Source organism: Spermophilus citellus (genome assembly GCF_964194105.1).
Source record: "Spermophilus citellus genome assembly, chromosome: 13".
Classification (NCBI taxonomy): Eukaryota; Metazoa; Chordata; class Mammalia; order Rodentia; family Sciuridae; genus Spermophilus; species Spermophilus citellus.
In genome coordinates this window covers 54,338,361-54,363,650 of record NC_138193.1, presented here as the reverse complement: position 1 = coordinate 54,363,650, position 25,290 = coordinate 54,338,361, and the positions used below count along the sequence as shown (strand labels likewise).

General features: G+C 38.0%; 1 protein-coding gene across 1 annotated transcript in view; it reads left to right on the top strand.

The window, feature by feature from the left end:
- The window catches only part of ALMS1 (ALMS1 centrosome and basal body associated protein), a 225,046-nt gene that overhangs the window by 8,390 nt on the left and 191,366 nt on the right, over window positions 1-25,290 (top strand). The window contains exon 2 of the mRNA XM_081264701.1: window positions 22,584-22,709. Within this exon, the coding sequence (XP_081120827.1) occupies window positions 22,584-22,709 (126 nt within the window). The remainder of the gene's footprint in view (window positions 1-22,583; window positions 22,710-25,290) is intronic.

Below are 25,290 nucleotides of genomic sequence, written 5' to 3'. Positions count from 1 at the left end.
GATATTGAAGGGATGGATGCTGGGAAATCCCTGTAGATTAGTTCTAGGATGGGATATCCATATATACTACATTTATAGGCCTGTTTGACTCTTGTAAAGGGACAGTAGTGGCTGCTGCAGGTCCTGTTAGGAAGCCTAACATATAATTCCCGCTTTTGTCTCTTGAGTTTGTATGTACTGGGAAAGTCTAAAAGCAATTGAAAGGGCAAAGACAATAGGAAGTCTGGGTCTTTGCCAGAATGATTAGGGAATCAATATTTTAATTACAACTTATCACTTTATTTACACTGTGGTACCTGAGTTTCCATCGCCTGTTCCTATGTTCCAACTTCCATTTCACTCCTCTGGAGATTGTTCATTGTCTTTTTAAGGCCTTCTGTCATTTTGTACTGAGTAAGAAGGCTTCTGTGTCAAAACAATATATCATGTGAACTTGAAGATGTAGCCCAATTATCCTATAGATGTCATTATGTGTGTTTGTGTGTCGGGGGGTACCTTCTTTCTTTTTCCTGGTTCTGGGGATCAAGTCCAGGGCCTCTTACATGCTAGGCAATTGTTCTACCACTAACATACAACCTGAGCCCTCTTTTTCTTTTGTGAATGAAAAAGGTTTTACTCCCCTGCATCAAATAGATCATTTTGAGCTACTGATAAATACTGCAGCAGTCAAAAGAAAGATGGCTACAAGAATGCAGTAGCACAAATTCAGTGTAGCACAAATGACAGCTGTATTGTGATTAGAGATACCATTTCCCTCTTTCACAAACCCAAACAAGAGGATGCCAACAGGAAAAAATGCCTACCTAAAATCTCCCTAAGGATAGGCCTATTATTCTCTTAAATTAGAAAACAAATGCCAAGTCTCTGCCAATGAAGAGGCTTACAGTGCCCCAGTTGGTGTCAGGACTTCTGCAAATGAACACATGTACACATTCTTGCATTCATACATACAGACTGTCAGACCTCCCTCTAGTGACCCTAGAGCTACATCTCAGTGTATAGTCCTCTTTCAAAAATTAAGGGAGAGGTAGTAGGGAAGGGAAGAATCTAACATCAGGAAAAAGTTCTTGTTCCAACTTCCTGCTGCAACCAGAGGGCTTTAGGCAGGCCATTCTTTTCTGAGTTCTGAGAAGGCTATCACCACAGGGCACTTCTGGGCTGTATTCTGTTCTCTTATGCCTGTATCTGGGAACTCCAACCACCCTGCACTTCACAGTTCTTCCTGAATATGCACTGGAGAAATGTGCAGCTATTGCCACCTCATTCCTAACCTCAATAAGGGGCTTACACTATCAGCTCAAGTGGAAAGTAGGAAAGTAGGGAGTAGAAACCATGGAGGCTAATTCTTCACCAAGCTTTTTTTCTCAGGAGGCTGGTGATGCTGTTCATGGCTCACATTTCAGATATTTCAGAATATTATATTCACTTTACTTAGGCACAGTCACTTCTAGTGTTCCCAGACTCCTTTAAGGGCCAGTTGTCACCTACTTATCTAGTCTTCCACACGAGCCACCCACACCCTTATCGCTGTGTTCCCAACACAGTAAATACATTGAAAGGAACAGTAAATTGTAGCAGGAGTTGTCATGAGATCACATTGGTTCATACCTTGCCTAAAGAAGGTTACCATGGGAAGTCATAAAGTGAAGTTTATAAACATAGGATTCACCCACAACTTAGTAATCAATGACCGGTTCCTTAGAAGTGAGAGCTGTCTGTGACTTTAAAATACAACAACCAGAAAGGAATACGTTCCCTCCATAGATTGCATTTCAATTAGCATCTCACAGTATTGGCAAAGGAGGGGATACCCTGTCAGCAGAGATGAAGGCAAAGTACTGAAGGCTGAGCCTTGTTCCTTCTCCCACTGTTGAGTCTCTGGCCAGGCTACACCTCAGACAACCATCCATCCTTGTTCTTTCTCACTCTTTCCTATTTTGCTCTACACAGTGCCACCCACACAGGCACCAAACACTCATAGCGTGTAGAGACTATCATCTTTTTTGCAGGCTTCTCTCGCTGGTAATTGATATAAGATTTTTATAATGTTTACTTTTACATTTAGGCTTTGGATGTATTTTGAGTTAATTTTTTATATGGTGTTAAGAAAGAGTTCAACTCCATTCTTTTATATGAGATAACCCAGCATGATTTGTTGAGGAGACTATTTCTCCATTGAATGATCTTAGCACTGTTGTTGAAAATCCCTTGGCCATAGATATATGGATTTAATCTGGAATCTCAGTTCTATTTCATCTGTCTCTGTGTCCAACCTATTAGGTCTGGTTTGTTTAGAATGTTGTTCCCATCTTTTATTTCCTCTATAGTCCTCTGTCCAGATGTTTTATCCTTTTTAAATAACATAATATGCCTTTTTGGGAAGGAGTTTTATGTCTGTAAAAAAATGCAAAAAGTGCAGAATTAACTATTTTATCCCTTTCTTCCTCACCTATTCCCTTATTGTATTACTGCAGAATGTTTGTTACAGTTGGTAAACCAATATTAACATCCTTATTAATTAAAGCGCATTAGATTGTATAGTGCTTTTGGTAGTATGTTCATTTTGATAATATTAATTCTGCCTATCCAAGAGCAAGGTAGATCTTTCCATCTTGTAAGGTCTTCTTTGATTTCTTTCTTTAGGAATCTGTAGTTTTCATTGTATAGATCTTTCTCCTCTTTCGTTGATTCCCAAGTATCATTATTTTTATTATTTTTTGTGGTTATTGTGAATGGGGTAGTTTTCCTCATTTCCTTCTCAGAGGCTTTGTTACTGATATACAGAAATGTCTTTGATTGATGGGTGTTGATTTTATATCCTGCTACTTTGCTGAATTTACTTACTAGTTCTAGAAGTTTTCTGGTGGAGCTTTTTGGGTCTTCTAGGTATAGAATCATATCGTCAGCAAATAGTGCCAATTTAAGTTCTTCTTTTCCTACACATGTCCCTTTGATTTCTTTCATTTGTCTAATCGCTCTGGCCAGTGTTTCAAGAACTATGTTGAATAGAAGTGGTGAAAGAGGGCATCCCTGTCATGTTCCAATTTTTAGAGGGAATGCCTTCAATTTTTCTTTGTTTAGAATGATGTTGGCCTGAGGCTTAAAATAGATAGCCGGTAATTTGAGTTCTCTCCTTCTCTTCATTAGCGTGGCTAAAGGTCTGTTAATTTTATTTATTTTTCTCAAAGAACCAACTTTAGTTTTGTCAATGTTTTTAATTGTTTGTTTTGGTTTCATTGATTTCAGCTCTAATTTTAATTATTTCTGCTTTGGCTGCTGGTTTGTTGTTCTTTTTCTAGGGCTTTGAGATATAGGATGAGGTCATTTATTTGTTGACTTTTTCTTCTTTTAAAGAATGAACTCCAGTAATGAATTTTCCTCTTAGTACTGCTTTCATAGTGTTGCAGAGAGTTCAAAATGTTGTGTCTATGTTCTCATTTTCCTCTAGGAATTTTTTAATCTCCTCCTTGGTGTCTTCTGCGACCCATTGTTCATTCAGTAGCATATTGTTTAGTCTCCATGTGACGGAGAAATTTTTATTTTTTATTTTGTCATTGACTTTCAATTTCCTTCCATTGTGATCTGATAACATTGCATGGTAGCATTGCTGCTTTTTTGTATTTGCTAAGAGTTGCTTTGTGGCATAGTATATGATCTATTTTAGAGAAAGATCCATGTGCGGCTGAGAAGAAAGTGTATCCCTTTATGCAGGTTGAAATATTCTGTATATGTCAGTTAAGTCTAAGTTATTGATTGTGTTATTGAGTTCTATAGTTTCTTTATTCAACTTTTGTTTGGAATATATATCCAGTGGTGAGAAAGGTGTGTTAAAGTCACCCCAGATTATTGTGTTGTGGTCAATTTGACTCTTGATCTTGAGAAGAGTGTGTTTGATGAACATAGCTTCACCATTGTTTGGGGCATATATATTTATGATTGTTATGTCTTTTTGGTGTATGGTTCACTTGAGCAGTATGTAATGTCCATCTTTATCCCTTTTGATTAACCTTTGCTTGAAGTCTACCTTATTTGATACGAATGTGGAAACCCCTGCTTGCTTCCGCAGTCCATGTGAATGGTATGATTTTTCCCAACCCTTTCACCTTCAGTCTGTGTATGTCAGTTCTTATCAGATGAGTCTCCTGGATGCAACATACTGTTGGGTCTTTTTGTTTTTAATCCATTGTGCTAGCATATATCTTTTGATTGGTGAGTTTACACCATTAACATTTAGGGTTACTATTGAGACATGGTTTGTATTTCTAGCCATATTTGTTTATTTTTGTTATTTTACTTGAGTTGGGTTTCCTCTTTGATTAGTCTTTCCTTTACTGTACTAATTCCCTCTGCTGATTTTCATTGCTGTTTTTTGTTTCCTCTTCATGAAACATTTTGCCAAGGATGTTTTGTAGTGCCAGTTTTCTAGCTATAAATTCTTTTAACTTTTGTTTATCATGGAAGGTTTTCATTTCATCTTCAAATCTAAAGCTTAATTTTGCTGGATACAAGATTCTTGATTGGCACCCATTATCTTTCATAGCTTGATATATGTTGTTCCAGGATCTTCTAGTTTTCAGGGTCTGTGTTGAAAAATCTGCCGTTATCCTAATTGATTTTTCCCTTATATATAATCTGATTCCATTCTCTTGTGGCTTTTAAAATTTTCTCCTTATTCTGCATGTTGGGCATTTTCATTATAATGTGCCTTGGCCTGGGTCTGTTGTGATTTTGTACATTCAGTGATCTGTAGGCTTCTTGAATTCGGATTTCCAATTCATTCTTCATGTTTGGAAAGTTTTCTGATATTATTTAATTGAATAGAATATTCATTCCTTTGGTTTGGACCTCTATGCTTTCCTTTATCCCAATAACTCTTAAATTGGTCTTTTTATGCTATCCCATATTTCTTTTTCTTTTTTCTTTTTTTAGAATATTTTTTTTTATTGGTTGTTCACAACATTACAAAGCTCTTGACAAATCATATTTCATACATTAGAATCAAGTGGGTTATGAACTCCCATTTTTACCCCAAATACAGATTGCAGAATCACATCGGTTACACATCACATTTTTACATACTGCCATATTAGTGACTGTTGTATTCTGCTACCTTTCCTATCCTCTACTATCCCCCCTCCCCTCCCCTCCCATCTTCTCTCTCTACCCCATCTACTGTAATTCATTTCCCTCCATGTTTGTTATCCCATTCCCCTCATAACCTCTTATATATAATTTTGTATAACAATGAGGGTCTCCCTCCATTTCCATGTGATTTCCCTTTTTTTATCTCCCTTTCCCACCCGCCTCATGTCTCTGTTTAATGTTAATCTTTTCTTCCTGCTCTTCCTCCCTGTTCTGTTCTTAGTTGCTCTCATTATATCAAAGAAGACATTGGTATTTGTTTTTTAGGGATTGGCTAGCTTCACTAAGCATAATCTGCTCTAGTGCCATCCATTTCCCTGCAAATTCTATGATTTTGTCATTTTTTATTGCTGCATAGTACTCCATGGTGTATAAATGCCACATTTTTTTTATCCATTCATCTATTGAAGGGCATCTGGGTTGATTCCACAGTCTAGCAATTGTGAATTGTGCTGCTATGAACATCGATGTGGCAGTATCCCTGTAGTGTGCTCTTTTAAGGTCTTCAGGAAATAGTCCGAGAAGGGCAACAGCTGGGTCAAATGGTGGTTCCATTCCCAGCTTTCTCAGGAATCTCCATACTGCTTTCCAAATTGGCCGCACCTGTTTGCAGTCCCACCAGCAGTGTACAAGAGTACCCTTTTCCCCACATCCTCGCCAGCACTCGTTGTTGTTTGACTTCGTCGTGGCTGCCAATCTTACTGGGGTGAGGTGGTATCTTAGGGTGGTTTTCATTTGCATTTCCTTGACTGCTAGAGATGGTGAGCATTTTTTCATGTACTTGTTGATTGATTGTATGTCCTCCTCTGTGAAGTGTTTGTTCATGTCCTTGGCCCATTTGTTGATTGGGTTGTTTGTTTTCTTATTGTCTAATTTTTTGAGTTCTTTGTATACTCTGGATATTAGGGCTCTATCTGAAGTGTGAGGAGTAAAAATTTGTTCCCATGACGTGGGCTCCCTATTTACCTCTCTTATTGTTTCTCTTGCTGAGAAAAAACTTTTCAGTTTAAGAAAGTCCCATTTGTTGATTCTTGTTATTAACTCTTGTGCTATGGGTGTCCTGTTAAGGAATTTTGAGCCCGTCCCCACAATCTGTAGATCGGAGCCAACTTTTTCTTCTATCAGATGGAGAGTCTCTGATTTGATATCTAGCTCCTTTATCCACTTTGAGTTGACTTTTGTGCATGGCGAGAGGAGGGGATTCAGTTTCATTTTGTTGCATATGGATTTCCAGTTTTCCCAACACCATTTGTTGAAGATGCTATCCTTCCTCCATTGCATGCTTTTAGCTCCTTTATCAAATATAAGATAGTTGTAGCTTTGTGGATTAGTCTCTGTTCTCTATTCTGTACCATTGGTCCACCCGCCTGTTCTGGTACCAGTACCATGCTGTTTTTATTACTATTGCTCTGTAATATAGTTTGAAATCTGGTATCGCTATACCACCTGATTCACACTTCCTGCTTAGAATTGTTTTTGCTATTCTGGGTCTTTTATTTTTCCATATGAATTTCATGATTGCTTTATCTATTTCTACAAGAAATGCCATTGGGATTTTGATTGGCATTGCATTGAACCTATAGAGAACTTTTGGTAATATCGCCATTTTGATGATGTTAGTTCTGCCTATCCATGAACAAGGTATATTTTTCCATCTTCTAAGATCCTCTTCTATTTCTTTCTTTAGGGTTCTGTAGTTTTCATTGTATAGGTCTTTCACCTCTTTTGTTAGGTTGATTCCCAAGTATTTTATTTTTTTTTAGGATATTGTGAATGGAGTGTTTTTCCTCATTTCCGTTTCAGAAGTTTTGTCTCTGATATACAGAGATGCCTTTGATTTATGTGTGTTGATTTTATATCCTGCCACTTTGCTGAATTCATTTATTAGTTCTAGTAGTTTTTTTTGTAGACCCTTTTGGGTCTTCTAGGTATAGAATCATGTCATCTGCAAATAGTGATAATTTAAGTTCTTCTTTTCCTATTTTTATGCCTTTAATTTCTTTCGTCTGTCTATTTGCTCTGGCCAGTGTTTCGAGAACTATATTGAATAGAAGTGGTGATAGGGGGCATCCCTGTCTTGTTCCAGATTTTAGAGGGAATGCCTTCAATTTTTCTCTATTCAGAATTATGCTAGCCTGAGGCTTAGCATAGATAGCTTTTACAATGTCGAGGTAAGTTCCTGTTATCCCTAGTTTTTCTAATGTTTTGAACATAAAGGGATGCTGTACTTTTTCGAATGCTTTTTCTGCGTCTATCGAGATGATCATATGGTTCTTATCTTTAAGTCTATTGATGTGGTGAATAACATTTATTGATTTCCGTATATTGAACCATCCTTGCATCCCAGGGATGAATCCTACTTGATCATGGTGCACAATTTTTTTGATGTGCCTTTGTGTCCGATTCGCCAGAATTTTATTGAGGATTTTTGCATCTAGGTTCATTAGAGATATTGGTCTGTAGTTTTCTTTCTTTGAGGTGTCTTTGTCTGGTTTCGGAATCAGGGTGATGTTGGCCTCATAGAATAAATTTGGAAGAGCTCCCTCTTTTTCTATTTCCTGAAATAACTTGAAAAGTATTGGTATTAATTCTTCTTTAAAGGTTTTGTAGAACTCCGCTGTATACCCATCCGGTCCTGGGCTTTTCTTGGTTGGAAGTCTTTTGATTGCTTCTTCTATTTCATCTATTGATATTGGTCTGTTTAAGTTGTGAGTTTCCTCCTGACTCAGTCTGGGCAAATCATATGACTTAAGGAATTTATCGATGTCTTCACTATCTTCTATTTTATTGGAATATAGGTTTTCAAAATAATTTCTAATTGTTTTCTGTATTTCTGAAGCGTCTGTTGTAATATTGCCTTTTTCATCCCGTATGTTAGTAATTTGAGTTCTCTCTCTTCTTCTCTTCGTTAGTATGGCTAGGGGTCTGTCGATCTTATTTATTTTTTCAAAGAACCAACTTTTTGTTTTGTTAATTTTTTCAATAGTTTCTTTTGTTTCAATTTCATTGATTTCTGCTCTGATTTTAATTAATTCTTGCCTTCTGCTACATTTGCTATTGCTTTGCTCTTCCTTTTCTAGGGCTTTGAGATGAAGTGTGAGCTCATTTATTTGTTGGTTTTTCCTTTTTTGAGGAATGACCACCAGGCGATGAATTTCCCTCTTAAAACTGCTTTCATTGTGTCCCATAGATTCCGATATGTTGTGTCTGTATTTTCATTTATCTCTAAGAATTTTTTGATTTCCTCCTTTATGTCTTCTGTAACCCATTGATCATTCAGTAACGTATTGTTCATTGTCCATGTGATGTAGGATTTTTCCTTCCTTCTTTTATCATTGATTTCCAGTTTCATTCCATTATGATCTGATAAAGTGCATGGTATTATCTCAACCCCTTTATATTTACTGAGGGTTGCCCTATGGCATAATATATAATCTATTTTTGAGAAGGTTCCATGTGCTGCTGAGAAAAAAGTGTATCCACTTGATGATGGTTGATATATTCTATATATGTCAGTTAAGTCTAGGTTATTGATTGTGATATTGAGTTCTATAGTTTCTTTATTCAACTTTTGTTTGGAGGATCTGTCCAATGGTGAGAGAGGTGTGTTGAAGTCACCCATGATTATTGTGTTGTTGTCTATTTGATTCTTGAACTTGAGGAGAGTTTGTTTTATGAACGTCGCAGTGCCATTATTTGGTGCATAAATATTGATAATTGTTATGTCTTGTTGGTGAATGGTTCCTTTTAACAGTATATAATGTCCTTCCTTATCCCTTTTGATTAACTTAGTCTTGAAGTCGATTTTATTCGATATGAGAATGGCCACCCCTGCTTGCTTACGAGGAGCGTGTGCGTGGTATATTTTTTCCCAACCTTTTACCTTGAGCCTGTGTATGTCTTTTCCAATCAGATGTGTCTCCTGGAGGCAGCATATTGTTGGATTTGTTTTTTTAATCCATGTTACCAGCCTATGTCGCTTTATTGGAGAGTTTAAGCCATTAATGTTTAGAGTTCCTATTGATATATGGTTTTTATTTCCTGCCATGTTTGATTATTTATCTCTTTTTTTCCCCTAATTTAGTTTGTTTCTCCATGATTAGCTTTCCTCCCGTCCTCTGTCTTTACCGAGGCACTTCCCACTGATGGTTTTGGTTATCGTTTTCCATTTCTTCCTTGTGTAGAGTTTTGCTCAAGATGCTTTGCAATGCTGGTTTTCTGGCTACAAATTCTTTTAGCTTTTGTTTATCATGAAAGATTTTTATTTCGTTGTCGTATCTGAAGCTTAATTTTGCTGGATACAGAATTCTTGGTTGGCATCCATTGTCTTTCAGTGTTTGAAATACGTTGTTCCAGGATCTTCTCGCTTTCAGCGTCTGTGATGAAAAATCCGTTGTCAACCTTATTGGTTTACCCCTAAATGTAATCTGCCTCTTTTCTCTTGTAGCTTTTAATATTTTCTCTTTGTTCTGTATATTGGATAGCTTCATAACAATGTGTCTTGGCATTGGTCTACTGTGATTTTGTGTGCTTGGTGTCCTGTATGCATCTACAATTTGTATATCTGTTTCCTTTTTTATTTCTGGAAAGTTTTCTGTAATTATTTCCTTCAGCAAGTTACTCATTCCCTTGGCATGAATCTCTGTGCCTTCCTCTATCCCAATGACTCGTAAGTTTGGTTTTTCTAATTATCCCAAATCTCTTGGATGTTTTTCTCGTGATTTTTTACCAGCCTTTCTGAGTTGGCTAGACTCTTTTCAAGATGATATATTTTGTCTTCATTATCTGACGTTCTGGCTTCTACTTGCTCCACTCTGTTAGTGATACTCTTGATTGAGTTTTTAATTTGGTTTATCGTTTCCTTCATTTCTAGAATTATTGTTTGATTTTTTTTTATAATCTCTATCTCCTGATAAAGATGCTTAACTTCTTCTTTTATATGTTTATGTAATTCATTTTCAATGTGCTCTTTAAGGTTCCTTTCCATCTGTCTAAGGTGTTCCTTGAGTTCTTTATATGGCCATTTTTCTGATGACTCCAGGTCCTCCTGAATATTTAGGCTGTCTTTCATTGTTTGTACTCCTTTTCTTCCTTGCTTTTTTATGCTCATGATACTTCTTGTTCTGTTTGACTGCTGAGTTACTGTTTACTCTTATAAATTTATTTGATGCTTGGGAGGAGAGGTATTAGAAGGGAAGGGAAGAAGTGACTAAAGAGAGTGAGTGTAGGCAGGTGGAATTCAAGAGAGGGGGAATAAGAAAATTGAAAAGAAATGAAAAGACAAAAGAAAAAAAAGTGAAAAGAAAGAAAGAAAAAACGAAAAAATAAAAATTTAAAACAAACAAAAAAATTATAATGATAATAAAAAAATGGAAATTGAAGTTTAAAAAAATAATAATAGAATGAAAAGAATTAAAAAAATTGAAACCATTAATAAGAAAGTTAATAGAACAACAACAACATCAACTACAAAAAGTGAGAATAAAAAAAAATACTAATAATAATCATTAAAAAAAAATAATAAATGCAGTCATAGAGCTCGATTAACTTCTCTTCCAGTAGGTGGAGCTATGCCCACTGGGCCAGGCTTCTCCTCGTGATAGGTGGGAACCAATCACTGTGCCTCAGCTCTTCTTCCCAGACTGTGCGAGTCTCCAGTCCTGAGTGCCTAGGTCCTTGTCTTGTGGTTCCTCAATCCAGGCCCCACTCACCTGTGACGCTTACCACATTACTGGCTACACGCCGGGTCTGCTGCTCCTGGGAGCCCTGTTTTCACGGATGCCTGGGCACACCCTTTCTGTTTGCCTCCCTCGGACCCTAAGTTTGTAGGGCTTGGGGCTGAGGATCCTCAGCGATTTTGTTTGCCCTCAGGTAGCAACTCCCCTGGTAGCTGGTGCAAGGGACCTCTGTTGTCAGCCCTGGTGGGAGCGATAGCCGGGGGTTCTGCGCCGCTAGTCCCACGTCACTCCTGATTCCCTGGGTCTGGCTATGGTGCTCAGTTGGCTTTTACCTCTGTGAGATCAGGTGGGCCGACTAGTTATTTCAGCAGGATCGTTAGTGCTGAGTCACGAGAAGCAGGCGATCCGGGGCTTAAATGCAGCAGATTCGTGCTCAGTGTGTGTTTTCTGAGGGGCCCAAAGTGTACACCCTAGCTCCACGTCAGCTCAGCATTGCCTAGTGATCCTGAGCAAATAGGCTTTAGATAATTTACAGCTCCCTATGCCCGCGCAGTTGAAGAGGTCAGAGACTTGATCTCTCTGCGCCTGCCGCCATGTTTGACCTCCTCAATGATATTCATGTTACCCTTACAGTTTCCTGGCATAAGCAAGATCTTGGGGTTATACAAACTGCTGCTTCTGTTTCCAGTCCAGTTTTCTAAAACTGAAACCCTGCTGCCGTCGCCTCCACCTCTGGTCCGCGCTCTTGGGCGCCGCGCTTGTCCGCGACCTTAGCAGCGCCGCCGCGGAGGGCCCAAGTGGCTGGCGCCGTGGTGGGCCCAAGCGGCTGGCGCCGCGCCTCTCCAGCCCCGTCCTCCGGAGCACGGGTCCTCTCGCAGGGGGATGCCGAACGACCCCAGAGCAGGCTATGCCCCAAGGTGCAGCAGGGAACAGGCGACCGAGGCACTTGAGGCCGTGGTCCAGCCTTCGGAGGACAGGGCTCGGCACGCAGCCCAGTTCCAGTCTCTAGATGCGGCAGCTGGACCGTGTAGACAGGGCCATCAAGACAGCATGCAGAAAGCAAATGGCGGCTCCCTCGGAGTGGATTTTCGGCCCCGAAACTACAGCCCCGCCAACAATTCCAATCCACTAACTCTCCCTGTATAGACAATATTCAAAAAAAAAAAAAAAAGGGCGGGGTGTACTGAGCTTTCTTTGCCTCAGGTACTTACAATCCACTGCTGATTACCCATTCAGCTTCTCTGCCGGGAGCGAAGTGAAAGAGGAAGCAGATGGGCGCAGAGCGCCCGCGGCTCTCTATCCCATATTTCTTGAATGTTCTGCTCGTGGTTTCTTATCATTTTTGCTGTGTTCTATGTTCTTTTTAAGATGATTTATTTCATCTTCATTGTCTGATGTCCTATCTTCCAAGTGGTCTACTCTGTTGCTGATGCTTTCATTTGAGTTTTAAATCTGTTTTATTATTTCTTCTCATTTCAAAGATTTCTGTTTTTTTTTTTTTTTTTTTTTTTTGTATAATCTCTCTCTCTCTCTGTTGAGGTGATCTTTTGCTTCTTGGATTTGTTTATGTAGCTCACTGTTGAAGTGATCTTTCACTGCCTGTATTTGTTCTCTTATGTCTTTGAGATCCCAAAACATTTTAACCATGAATATCCTGAAGTGTTTCTCTGTCCTTTTTTCTGCTGTATATTACAATTATTCTAATGATCTGTTGTCTTGATTTATTTGTGGTATTTTCTTCCTTTGTCTTTTCATGTTGCTCATGTGTCTTCCTTTCCTGCTCTATGGATCTGGTGTGTTATCGTGTTTACCCTATAAATTTGTAGTGCTCTTGTAGAGTTCCAAGATCTCTCCTGTTCAAACAGTCATCGGATCTGATAGCCCCGCCCACCACAAAATGGCGAGGAAGGTTTTTCCAAGATGGAGTCGGTGTGCTTCCAGCACCAGGGTGTCTGGTGATGTGGTGGGAGTTGGGCGATGGACTTGTGCTGTGGCTAGGTAGCAGCCAAGTGATCTGCGTGGGAGCGGCACTCAGTCTGGAGTTCTGCAGAGGTGCTGATAGGTGTTTCTGCTAAGTCGCTTGTGAGCCATGCATGAGCTAGAACTGCGGGCTTTGGGTCTGGAGTCCGGAGACTTACTGGGGCCCAGAGGCTCTGATTTCTGTGCGGGTGGTCGCAGTGCTGGTGATTTCTGTGAAAATCCACTGGCCCCTGGAGATCCAATCTGGGAACTACCCCACCTAATATGGCAAGAATGTTGATCTAAGATGATGGTGGTCTGCTTTCAGGACCGGGGTATCTGGTGAGGTTGGGGGAACCAGGCAGTGGCGTTGTGTTGTGGGTAGGGAGCAGCTGAGTGACCTGTGTGGGAGCGGAGTGAAGTCTTGGAGGTCTGTAGATGTGTCGATAGGTGATTATGCTAAGGTGCTTGCCGAGTCTTGCCTGAACTGGAACTTTGGGTTTTGCCTCCTGCTCAAACCCTGAGGCCCAGAGCCCTTTGCGGGGTCACAGCCCTGGTAATTTCTGCAGAGAGTAGCTGTATAGGGGTCCTATAACACTTTCAGAGATGCAGTATTCTGACTAGGTGAGATCTGGATCACAGAGCAACACAAAATGCTGCCTCCCTCTGGTCCTCCATCTTGAAATTCCCAAACTTTCATTCCTTAATATTCCATTGTGTGTGTGTATATGTGTGTGTGTGTGTGTGTGTGTGTGTGTGTGTGTATGTATATGTATGTATGTATGTGTATGTATGTGTGTGTGTGTGTGTGTGTGTATATATATATATATATATATATATATATATATATATATATAAATAAAATCACATTTTCTTTATCAATTCATCTGTTGAAGGGCACCTAGGTTCGTTCCATAGTTTGACTATTGTGAATTGAGCTGCTAAATTTTGTTGTGACTGCATCACCTCGGAGTGAGAAAACTGGGTCAAATGGTAGTTCCATGCCAAGTTTTCTAAGGAACCTCACACTGCTTTCCATAGTGGTTGCACCAATTTGCAGTCCCAACAGTAATGTATGAGTGAATCTTTCCCCCCACATCCTTGCCAATATTTATTTTTACTTGTATTCTTGATAATTGCCATTCTGACTGGAGTGAGGTGAAATCTCAGTGTAATTTTAATTTGCATTTCTCTAATTGCTAGAGAGATTGAACATGTTTTCCTAAATTTGTTGATCATTCATATTTCTTTTTCTTTGAAGTGTCTTGTTAAGTTCCTTTGCCCATTTATTGATTAGGTGATTGTTTTTTTAGGTGTTGTTTTTTGAATTCTTTATGTATCTTGGAGATTAATGCTCTATTTGAGGTGCAAGTAGTAAAGATTTTCTCCCATTCTGTAGGCTCTCTCTTCACACTTCACAAAGGATTATTTCCTTTGCTGTGAAGAAGCTTTTTAGTTTGATAACATCCCATTGATTGATTCTTGATTTTATCTCTTGGGCTTTAGGAGTCTTGTTGAGAAATTTGGTTCCTAAGCTAACACGATGGAGAGTTTGTCCTTCATTTTCTTCTAGTATATGCAGGGTTTCTGGTCTAATGCCTAAGTTCTTGATCCACTTCATGTGAGTTTAATGCACAGAGAGAGATAGGGGTTGAATTTTATTGTACTACATATGAATTTCCAGTTTTTCTAGCACCATTTGTTGAAGAGACTCTCTTTTCTCCAATGTGTGTTTATGGCATCTTTTGCTAGTATAAGGTAACTGTATTTATGTGGGTATGTCTCTGTGTCTTCTATTTTGTTCTGTTGGTCCTCATGCCTGTTTTTGTTACTATAGCTGTGTAGAATAATTTAAGGTCAGGTCTTGTAATGCCTCCTGCATCACTTTTCTTGCTGAGGATTCCTTTGGCTATTCTGGGCCTGTTATTTTTGCATATTAATTTGATGACTGCTTTTTTATTTCAATGAAGATCGTCATTGGAATTTTGATGGGAATTGCATTGAATCTGTATAGCACTTTTGATAGTATGGCCGTTTGACAATATTCTGCTTATCCAAGAACATGGGAGATAGTTCCATTTTCTTAGGTCTTCTTCAATTTCTTTCGTTACTGTTCTGTAGTTTTCATTGTAGAAGTCATTCACCTCTTTTGTTAGATTAATTCTCAAGTTTTTTTTTTTTTTTTTTTTGAGGCTATGGTGAATGGGATCCTGTTCCTGGTTTCTCTTTCAGCTGATTTGCTTTGGTGTATAAGAATACAGTTGATTTATGCATGTTTATTTTGTGCCCTTCTACTTTGGTGAACTAATTTATGAGTTCTAGAGTTTTTTTTTGTGTGTGTGTCTTCTAAATATAGAAGAGCTCAAACTACCCCTGTTGGCAGTGAGGGATAGTTTGAGCTCTTCTTTTCCTATTCGTATCCCTTTAATTTCATTTGTCTAATTGCTCTGTCTAGGATTTCAAGGACTATGTTGAATAGAAGTGGTGAAGGTTGGCATCTCTGTCTTGTTCACATTTTTTAGAGGGAATGCTTTCAACTTTTCTCCATTCAGAATGATGTTGGCCTTGGCAATCCCCCCAAAACAAATGCCAAATGTTTTCTCTGATATAAGGAGGCTGACTCATATGGGGTAGGGAGGGAGAGTATGGGAGGAATGGATGAATTCTAGATAGGGAAGAGGGGTGGGAGGGAAAGGGAAGGGCAGGGGATTAGCAAGGATGGTGGAATGTGATGGATATCACTATACAAAGTACATGTGCCAGGTTTCTGTTCTCGGGACTAAAAGCCTCAGGGATCCCTCCAATTGAACTGTGCTAATTAGGCTGTGCAAAATAACTACATGAGACACAAGTACCCTTTTCTTTGGGGTCGCTGTGACGGCTCCTCTGACCTTAAGGGTCCGCAGGAAGAGAGAGAGAGAGAGAGAGCGCGCGAGCGAGCGTGCGAAGGAGCGAACACATGCACTGACCCCTTTTATTGAGGAGAAGCTATTCAAATGAGGCAAGGGGTCAGGTTTCAGGGGGCTGAGGCCAGCTTCATGATGTCTTCTGTCAGCAGGTTGACTGACATCTGGGCACAGTAAGAGAAGGGGACACACACAAGGCACTTCCATGGAAGATTCTATCCTAAACAGGGCAAGGGGTTATTATTACAAAGGAACAGGTGAGCGTACCTTCACCCATGGGGCTGTAGCATGACACACCCATGCACGAGGCACCATCCCTCTAACCCAAGAAGGGTAGGGAAAGCTCTGCCACATTTCTGTGACTGAGCGCCTCAGCACCCAGCTGGGGAGTGTGACTCAGTCATGTGCAAGGTTGGTCTCCCACATACATGTATGAAGACACAAATTGGGTGTCAGTATACTTTATATACAAACAGAGATATGAAAAATTATGGTATATGTGTAATAAGAGTTGTAATGCAAAAAAAAAAGTACATGTATAAAGACATGAAAAACAAAAGAATGATGTTGGCCTTGGGTTTATCGTATATAGCTTTTTTAATGCTGAGAGCCTTAGTTTTTCTAGTGTTTTGAACATGAATGGATGCTGAATTTTGTGGAATACTTTTTCTGCATCTCAAGATAATCATTTGATTTTTTTTTTTTTTTTTTTTTTTGGACCTAGGGATTGAACTCGGGCACTTGACCACTGAGCCACTTCCCCAGAGTATTTTTTTGTATATTGTATTTTATTTAGCGACAAAGTCTCACTGAGTTGCTTATTGTCTCGCTTTTGCTGAGGCTGGCTTGGAATTCATGATCCTCCTGCCTCAGCCTCCCAAGCTGCTGGGATTACAGGTGTGTGCCACTGCACCCAGCTAATCATGTGCTTCTTGTCTTTAAATCTTTTGATGTGATGAATTACATTTATTGATTTTTTGTATGTTCAACCAACCTTGCATCCCTGGAATGAACTCCACTTGATCATGGTGCACTCTCTTTTTAATAATGTTTTTGTGTGCGATTTGTCTCTATTTTGTTGAGAATTTTTGCATCTGTGTTCATGGATATTGGTCTAGTTTTCTTTCCTTGATGTGTCTTTGTCTGATTTTGGTATCAGAGTGATACTAGCTTCATAGAATGAATTTGGAAGGGTTCACTCCTTTTATATTTCATGGAATAATTTGAGGAGTATTGGTTTAAGTTTCTTTGAGGGTCTGGTAAAACTCTGCTGAAAATTCATCTGGGCCTGGGGCTTTTCTTTGAGGCAGGATTTTGATGGTATCTTCAGTTTCCTTACTTTAAATTGATCTATTTAAATTTTCTGTGTTCTCTTGATTTAATTTGGGTAGGTCATATGTTTTTAGAAATTTATCAATGGCTTTGTGATTTTTTTATTTTATTGGAGTATAGATTTTGAAAATAGTTTTATTATCATCTGTATTTCAGTGTTATTCGTGGTGATATCTCCTTTTCCATCGTGTATTTTAGTAATTTGAATTTTCTCTCTTTTTCTTCACTAGTTTGGGAACGGTTTATCAATTTTTTATTTTTTTCAAAAAATCAACTTTTTTATTGATTTTTTTTGAATTTATTTTTGTTTCAATTTCATTAACTTTTGGCTCTGATTTGTTTCTTGTCTTCTCCTTTTGGTGTTGATTAATTCTTTTTCTAGGGCTTTGAGATGTAAAGTTATTATTATTTATTCAGTGACTTTCTATTCTTTTAATGAATGAGCTTAATGCAAAGAACTTTCCTATTAGAACTGCCTTCATAGTGTCTCAGAGATTTTTATATGTTGTATCACTATTCTCACTGACTTCTAAGTATTTTTTATTTCATCCTTCATTTCTTCAGCTATCCATTGGGTATTATTTAGTCTCCAAGTGGTAGAGTAGCTTCAGTTTTAAATTTTATTGTTGATTTCTAATTTCATTCCATTATGATGTGATAGAATGTAAGGTATTATTTCTAGTTTTTGTATTTACTAAGAGTTGCTTTGTGACTTACTATAAAATGGTCTATTTTTGAGAAGGATCCACATGCTACTGAGAAGAAAGTGTATTCAGTCATTGATGTATTAAATATTCTATATATGTCTATTACATCTAAATTATTAATTGTATTGTTCAGTTCTGTAACTTCTTTATTTTTTACTTCGAAGACTTTTCCTTTGGAGGGAGGTGTGTTGAAATCATCCAGTATTATTGTGTTGTGATCTTTTGATTCTTTGATTGTGAAGGATTTGATGCACATAGATTCTCCATTGATATAAGGAGTGTGTTTATGTCTTATTGATGTATATTTCCCTTGAGCAGTATGAAATGTCCTTCTTTGTCCCTTCTGGTTAATTTTGACTTGAAGTCCACTATGAGGATAGAAACGCCTGGTTGTTTACAAGATCCATGTAAGTGATATGTTTTTCCCCATCCTTTCATCTTCAGTCTGTTCATGTCTTTATCTTTGAGGTGTGTATCTTGGAGACGCATATTGTTGGGTCTGGTTTTTTATTCCAGCCTGCCAGTCTGTGTGTTTTGATTGATGAATTTAGGCCATTTACATTCATTGTTATTGAGAAATGTATTTTGTTCCCTGGCATTTAGATTTATTTCTGGTTTTTAATTTGAATTAGTTTCTCTTTCGATTGACTATTCTTTTAGTGCAATTCCCTGCTTTGCTGGTTTTCATTTTTATTTTTCATTTCATTTTCGTGAAATATTTTGGTTGGTAGGCTTTGTAGAGCAGAGTTTCTATTTCTGAGTTCTTTTAACTTTGATTTTTTATAGGGTTTTATTTTATCATCATCTCTGAAGCTTAGTTTTTCAGGGTATAATGTTCTTGGTTTTACATCCATTTTCTTTCAGAGCTTGGTATGTATTATTGTAATACCTCCTATCTTTAAGGGTCTGGGTTGAAAAAATCAGATGCGATCTAAATTGGTTTCCCTTTAAATGTGACCTGTTGTTTTTTTCCTCTGAGAGTCTTTAGAATTCTATCCTTATTCTGTATGTTAGTCATCTTCATAATAATGTGCCTTGGTGTAGGGTCTATTGTAATTTTGAACATTTGGCATCCTGTATGCCTCCTGCATTTGATTTTTCATTTTATTCTTTAGGTTTGGGAAATTTTCTGATATTGTTTTGTTGAAAAATTTGTCCATTCCTTTGGTTTGAGCCTTTATCTATCCCAATAAATCTTAAATTTGGTCTTTTTATGTTCCATAGTTCTTGGAAGTTCTCTTCATTGCCTCTTAACATCTTTTCTCCATGTTCAACTTTATTTTCAAGATTATATGTTTTATTTTCATTGCTTGAAACTGTGTTCCAAGTGGTCCATTCTGCTGGTGATATTTATCAATGAATTTTTTTTAATCAATGAATTTTTGATTTGGTTTATTGATTCCTTCATTTAGAAGGTTTCTGATTGTTTTTTTTTTCCTCCTAGAAACTCCGTTTCTTTATTGAAGTGATCTTTGCTTCCAGTATTTTGTTTCTTACATCATCCTTTACCTCAGATTAATTTAAATATGATCATTCTAAAATTCTCTGACATTTCTTCCACTGTGGTGTCAGTAGATTCTGTTATCGAAATATTTTCTTTTATTGGAATTTGTTCCCTTGCTTTTTCATGTCATTTTGTATGTCTACCCATCTAAGGCAGTTTATATTCTGTAGACTTATAGTGTCCAATACCTCACAGTTTACAACAACCAATGCAAACAGTTTACAGAATTAAACCAAATAGCTCTTGATATGAAATCTACAGTGTTGATTGTCAGAACAACCAGAAATGATATGATCAGTTATTGTCCATAATGAAAACAGTAAGTTTACAAAATGGTTTATAATTTCACATAGTGAACAAGGATAAAACAGAAGTGATGTAGGATGTGATGAGTATGAGGGAGGAGGAGAGAAAATAGAAGTAAAAAATTGAAGAAAGACAGGGCTGGGATTGTGGCTTAGTGGTAGAACGCTTGCCTAGCATGTGTGAGGCACTGGGTTTGATTCTTAGCACCACATATAAATAAGTAGATAAAATAAAGATCCATCAATAACTATAAAAATATTTAAAAAATTATGGAAAGAATGAAAGAGAATAATAGATATTGGCTGTTAGGGGAGGAAAAGAGAAAGAGTTGAAGGAAATGATAAGTGTGAGAAAAAATGTATAAAATAAAAATTAAATAGTAAAAAAATAGAGAAGTAAAAGATTACAAGAATAAAATCAATATATTCTAATCAAACATCTTAGTCTTCAAAATATTGTTCCATGAGAAATAACTACTTTCAAGAAAATGCTAGAAATGAGAAACAATAAAGATATATGAATGTCTTAAGTGTCCAGTTGAAGATAGTTCTTTTTTTTTTTTTTAAATATTTATTTATTTTTTCTTAGTTCTCTGTGGATACTACATCTTTGTTTGTATGTGGTGCTGAGGATCGAACCCGGGCTGCACGCACGCCAGGCGATCGCACTACTGCTTGAGCCACATCCCCAGCCCGAAGATAGAGTTCTTTAAGAGGAAAGAAGAAGAGATGGGGTAGTAGATAAGGGTCTGTAGATTCAAGAAGTAAATAGAGCAAATGCAGAGGAGACGATGTTTTTAAGAGATGGGAGAACAAAAAATAGAAGTAAAAGAATTAAAGACAGTGAGAAAGAGCAATAGAATTTGGCTGTTGGCAAGAACAAATAGAAACAAAGGAAAACAGTTGTGAAGGATATATTAGAAAATCAATCCAAAATATAGTAATTAAAAATCTTAACCTACTAAAAAATATCTGCTTTCAAGAAAAGCTAAAAATGAAAAAGCAGACACAAAAATGTATGAGTTCAAATGCATAAATGTTTATTATGTATCAAAAACAATACAATAGAACAAAAACAAAATAACAGAATATCAATGAGAGTATTTGCCTACTGTCTGTGCCAAACTGCCCTTCTGTTTCTCAGCTTCCCTTCATAGCAGGATGGGATGAAGAGCTGTGGAAGATACTTTTGTCTTTACTTCCAGGGTATTGTTGCTGCTGTGTTCTGTGAGATGAATTTCTGCAAGTGAAGCTCCCAGGGGTGGGGATTAGGTCTGGTAAGCCCCAGGTGTTTTATGGTGTAGGGATATTGTGTGGGGAGTTTTCGGACATCAGTGAATCAACCACTTCTAGGACTGTACCCCCACTACTTTCTCCAGGACACCACTCCTGGGAAGAGGGAGTCAGTATTTTGTAGATTCTGATGTTTAGAACAGTGTTCAGGGACACTGCCCTTGTTTGGTCTTTCAATGACTGTTTCTGATCACTGAGCTCAGTCACCCTGCCCGTCTGTTCATTTTCTCTCTGCCACTGGTCCTTTGGTGCTGTGAGGTTGAAGCGGGGAAAGGGAGGACGAGCTTTCTGAGGCCTCTCTAATCTGTATTACTCCCAGGCGAAATGGTCTTCGTGGCTGAAATTCTTTTTTTTTTTTTTTTTAATATTTACTTTTTTAGTTGTAGTTGGACACAATACCTTTATTTCATTTATTTATTTTTATGTGGTGCTGAGGCTTGAACCCAGGGTCTTGCATGTGCGAGGCGAGCACTCTACCGCTGAGCCACAAGCCCAGCCCGTGGCAGAAATTCTTAGTGCCAGAAATTCTTCTGCTTTGCTAGTCTCAGTTTACATCTTGCTGTTGGCGTCTGCCAGATTCAAGTGTTGGTTTCATCCCTGAACTCACGGATATAAGTTCCGGGTCGAGTTTGTGCCATTGTCTCACAGAGGTATTAAAGTGCTTGGGCTCTCCATGCACTCTGGCAGATTGTGACTTTTGTGCTCTAGCTTAATGGGTCAAACAACCTCTGAATCGGCCCAGGGCAGGCTGCCCCACCAATCCTGGGATTTCCTACTCCAAGTTTTCCCCAGTACTTTTTGATAATTTGTGACCTTGAGTATTAATTTTCCCCACTCCCACCTGGAGCTCAGGTCCACTTCTGTTCCTTAGCCTTGTCCGAAGTACTCCAAATTTCCAATGTTCAAGGCTTCTGTCCAATATTGCATATCATTGGAGTGCCCCCCCCCCTCCCATCTCAGAGAAGTAGTTTTCTTGCATCTGAGGCACTCAGCTGGGAGAAAAGCCACTTCCCGCTAATCCACCATCTTGTCTGTCTTGTAATCTTGTTTTTATAGAGAGCATTATTTTGTTTACTCTTTGCACTGTTCTCTCTGTTGTTTTTGTGGTTGTTTCCTCCTTGCCGCTGTGCCATCTTTTAGAACAAAATCTCATATGCGAAGCTTTGGGTTCTTGTTCTGCAGGCTTATTGGAAACTTCTCTGGAACCATTTTCTGAATTAGGGGGTGGTTTGATCCAGGTCATTTTGTTTGGTTCCTTTGATCTTTGCCATTTGCACAGGTTTAACCTTGGGAAATGGCTACAACTTCTCTTTCCTTTTTTAACAGGCAGGAGAATTCTTTTCCAACCTCTGACTTCACACAAAGGTCATGGCTTTTGTTCTCATTCTCTATTATGAGTTGATTTTAACCCCTACTGTTAGAATCAATGCCTTAGCTATAAGCAGTAAGATTTAAAAATAGACAAATTGCTTGTTTCTGTCTTTTTTTTTTAACCTCTATAGATATAGGAGGTTATGGAACTGTGGAACTGCTGTGGTTTATTGGAAAGCATATTTGGTCCTAACTGGGTAATCTTAAGTCCCTGGATCCTTATTTTTAGGTGAGGATAATAAATTAGATAGAAGTCTTGAAGCCAAAATGTTATTTATGTGTAAATGGTTTATAAACTGAGAAGTATATTTATGTATTAGGTTATTTTTATTGTTGTATAATTGCAGTGGTTGTGTTACTAATGTAAGTCTGTTTTTGACTTTCAGGTTGTTCCATTGACTGATAATATTTGGCAACAGTCATCTTATGAAGGTGATATTAGGAAAAATATTTCTGATAGTAATGTAGCCTCATCAGAAACAACAGTTCAGTGGGATTCTGGGGATGATCAGGTATGTCTGGGGACGAATTGGCAAACCATTTTTCTTTTGGTTAGTATACAAGAAATTCTGCTATGAAGAAGTGAGAAGAGGTAAGTTACTATTCCAGTTTTTTTTTGTAAATTTTATATGGAATAGCAGTTTACTTTTGTTGTGGGGCAGGTCATTCAGAAAACACACCAAGTCCCAATTTTGCCCAAATTGAAGAATGTATATTTAGCCGGCCAGCCAGCGACTGCTCCCCGCAGGAAGGACCCATTACTGTCTCTGCAAGGAACAGCCCCAAGACTGAGCATTTTAGGATATTTAAAGGCAAAAATTACATCTGGGTTGATGTAGCTGTAAGCAAGCAGGTACAGAAGCAGGATTGCGCAGTTTGCGAGACAATGCAATGGGTACGTTGGTATTTCCTGCAGGACTTTCCAGGTTGGCATAGCAGCAAGCAAACAGAAGGGAACTGGGACAAAAATGACTCTAATTCAGTGCAAGTTAGAGAGTGGTTACTAACGTCTATACAATCAATCTCTGACAAGGTACATTGCCCAAGAAAAATGGAAAGCAAAGAGAATAATTTTACATTGTATAAGAATTACTATTTTGTGTTGCCAAGTACACTATGCTAGGTAACTATTAATGGGTACCGAGGTGGGGCTTTCCCACGGAAGAAGCATTTTTTACACGATATGGAGTCTCAGGGTAAAATGGAGTCTGTTTGGTCATTGCCCATTTAGAATGGCCCATAACACTTTATTTTTTGTCCTTAGGACCCTTTGCAATCTCAAGTATTCGAAAGAGCATCTGTTTACATGGGTTATGTATATATTAGCATGAAATAAATTTAAAAAAATTAAAAAAATATTTAGTTTAGAATTACAAAATGGGGGGGGGGCTGGGGCTATAGCTCAGTGGTAGAGTGCCTACCATGCACATGTGAGGCACTGAGTTTGATACTCAGTACCACCAATAAAAAGAATTATAAAATAGGTTTATAATACTACCAAAAGTGTGTTTTAAAATGAAAAATGACTGTTTCTCAAAAAGAAAGGGAGAATAGCATTGTTTAACATTTTTATAGATTTCTTTAATGTATGGTTTAATTGGAGACTATTGGTGTATTAGGCTTCTTCAGAGAAATAGAAACAATAGGATAGTGATATATACACATACCACACACACAGATTGGCTTTATTTTAAGGAATTGGCTTATATGATTATGGAGGCTGGGAGAAGTCCCAACATCTGTAAGCTGAAGACCCAGAAAACAGTATATAGTTTCTGTCTTGAGTTCAAAGATATGACAATCTTTAGGTAAGATTGTGTAAGTTCCAGTCTGAGTCTGAAGGCAGAAGACCAATGTTTCAGCTTGGAGATGGCAGAACTAATTCTCTTTTGACTTCCTTTTGTTCTTTTTGGTCTTTTACACAATTAGATCAGGTCTACCCACATTGGGGAGGGCAAATGCTTTGTTTAGTCTTCTCATTTAAACACACCCAGAGTAATGTTTAACCAAATATCTGATTACTACCTGATTCACTCATTTTGATAAATAAAATTAACTATCATAATCATGTTTTTACATGTGCTTTTGCATTTAGTCTGTTGGGATATTTTGTTTTGGTTTAAGTATATGAAGGAAATCTGACCTGCCATATATGGTTAGAAAAGGGTGGCCATCATTGATTGCTGGGAGACTTGTCAGTGACCACCAGGGATCCTCAGACCATGCTTTGAGAATGAGCTAGAACGTAGTCATAAACTTAGAAGAAATAGAAGAATCAAGAGCAGATGGGGGAAAGCTCATGTATCTTTTGGAAGAAATGCAGCCTTAGTCATACATTTAAATATTGAAGGTTGATTTTCTAGTAACTTGAGTATTGAGAATTCTTCCAGTATCTCCAACTTCTTCTAAATTGCAGTGGGTACCTATTAAATGTAAGATAGAAAAGGAGAGAGAGGAGTTAAGAGTAAGTCCTGATCAGACTACTCAGGGGCCATTAAATAAAAGGGAATTGTTATGGGTTAAATATTTTGTGTCCCTTTATTGATGTGTTGAAATCCTAATGCCCAGTACCTCAGAATGTGACCTTTTAAGAAATAAGTTGATTGTAGATGTGCTTATTACGTTAAGGGGCCACAACGGGGTAGGATAGCCCCTTCATCTAATATCCTGGGATCATTGTAAGAGAATGCCATGAGAAGAGAAAAACACACAGGGAGAGGACAGCCATGTGAAGCTGGAGGCAGAGATTGTAGTTATGCTTCTAGAAGCCAAGGAATGCCAGGGCTTTGCAAATTAAAAAGGAATTCCCCTAGAAGGTTCAGAGAGGCAACACCGTGATTTCAGACTTTTGGCTTTGGAAACAAGAGTAAATTTTTGCTGTTTTAAGTCACCTATTTTTTGTTTTTTCATTTTTTATGGTAGCCTTAGGAGACTAATACAGTTTATATTCCTAAATAGACTGATATTCCCTGAGAACATGTGTATCAGTCTATTTTGTGTTACTGTAACAAAATACCTGAGGCTGAGCATTTTATAAACAAAACAAGGTTTATTTACCATACAAAATTGTAGAGGTTCAAGAGCATGGTACTG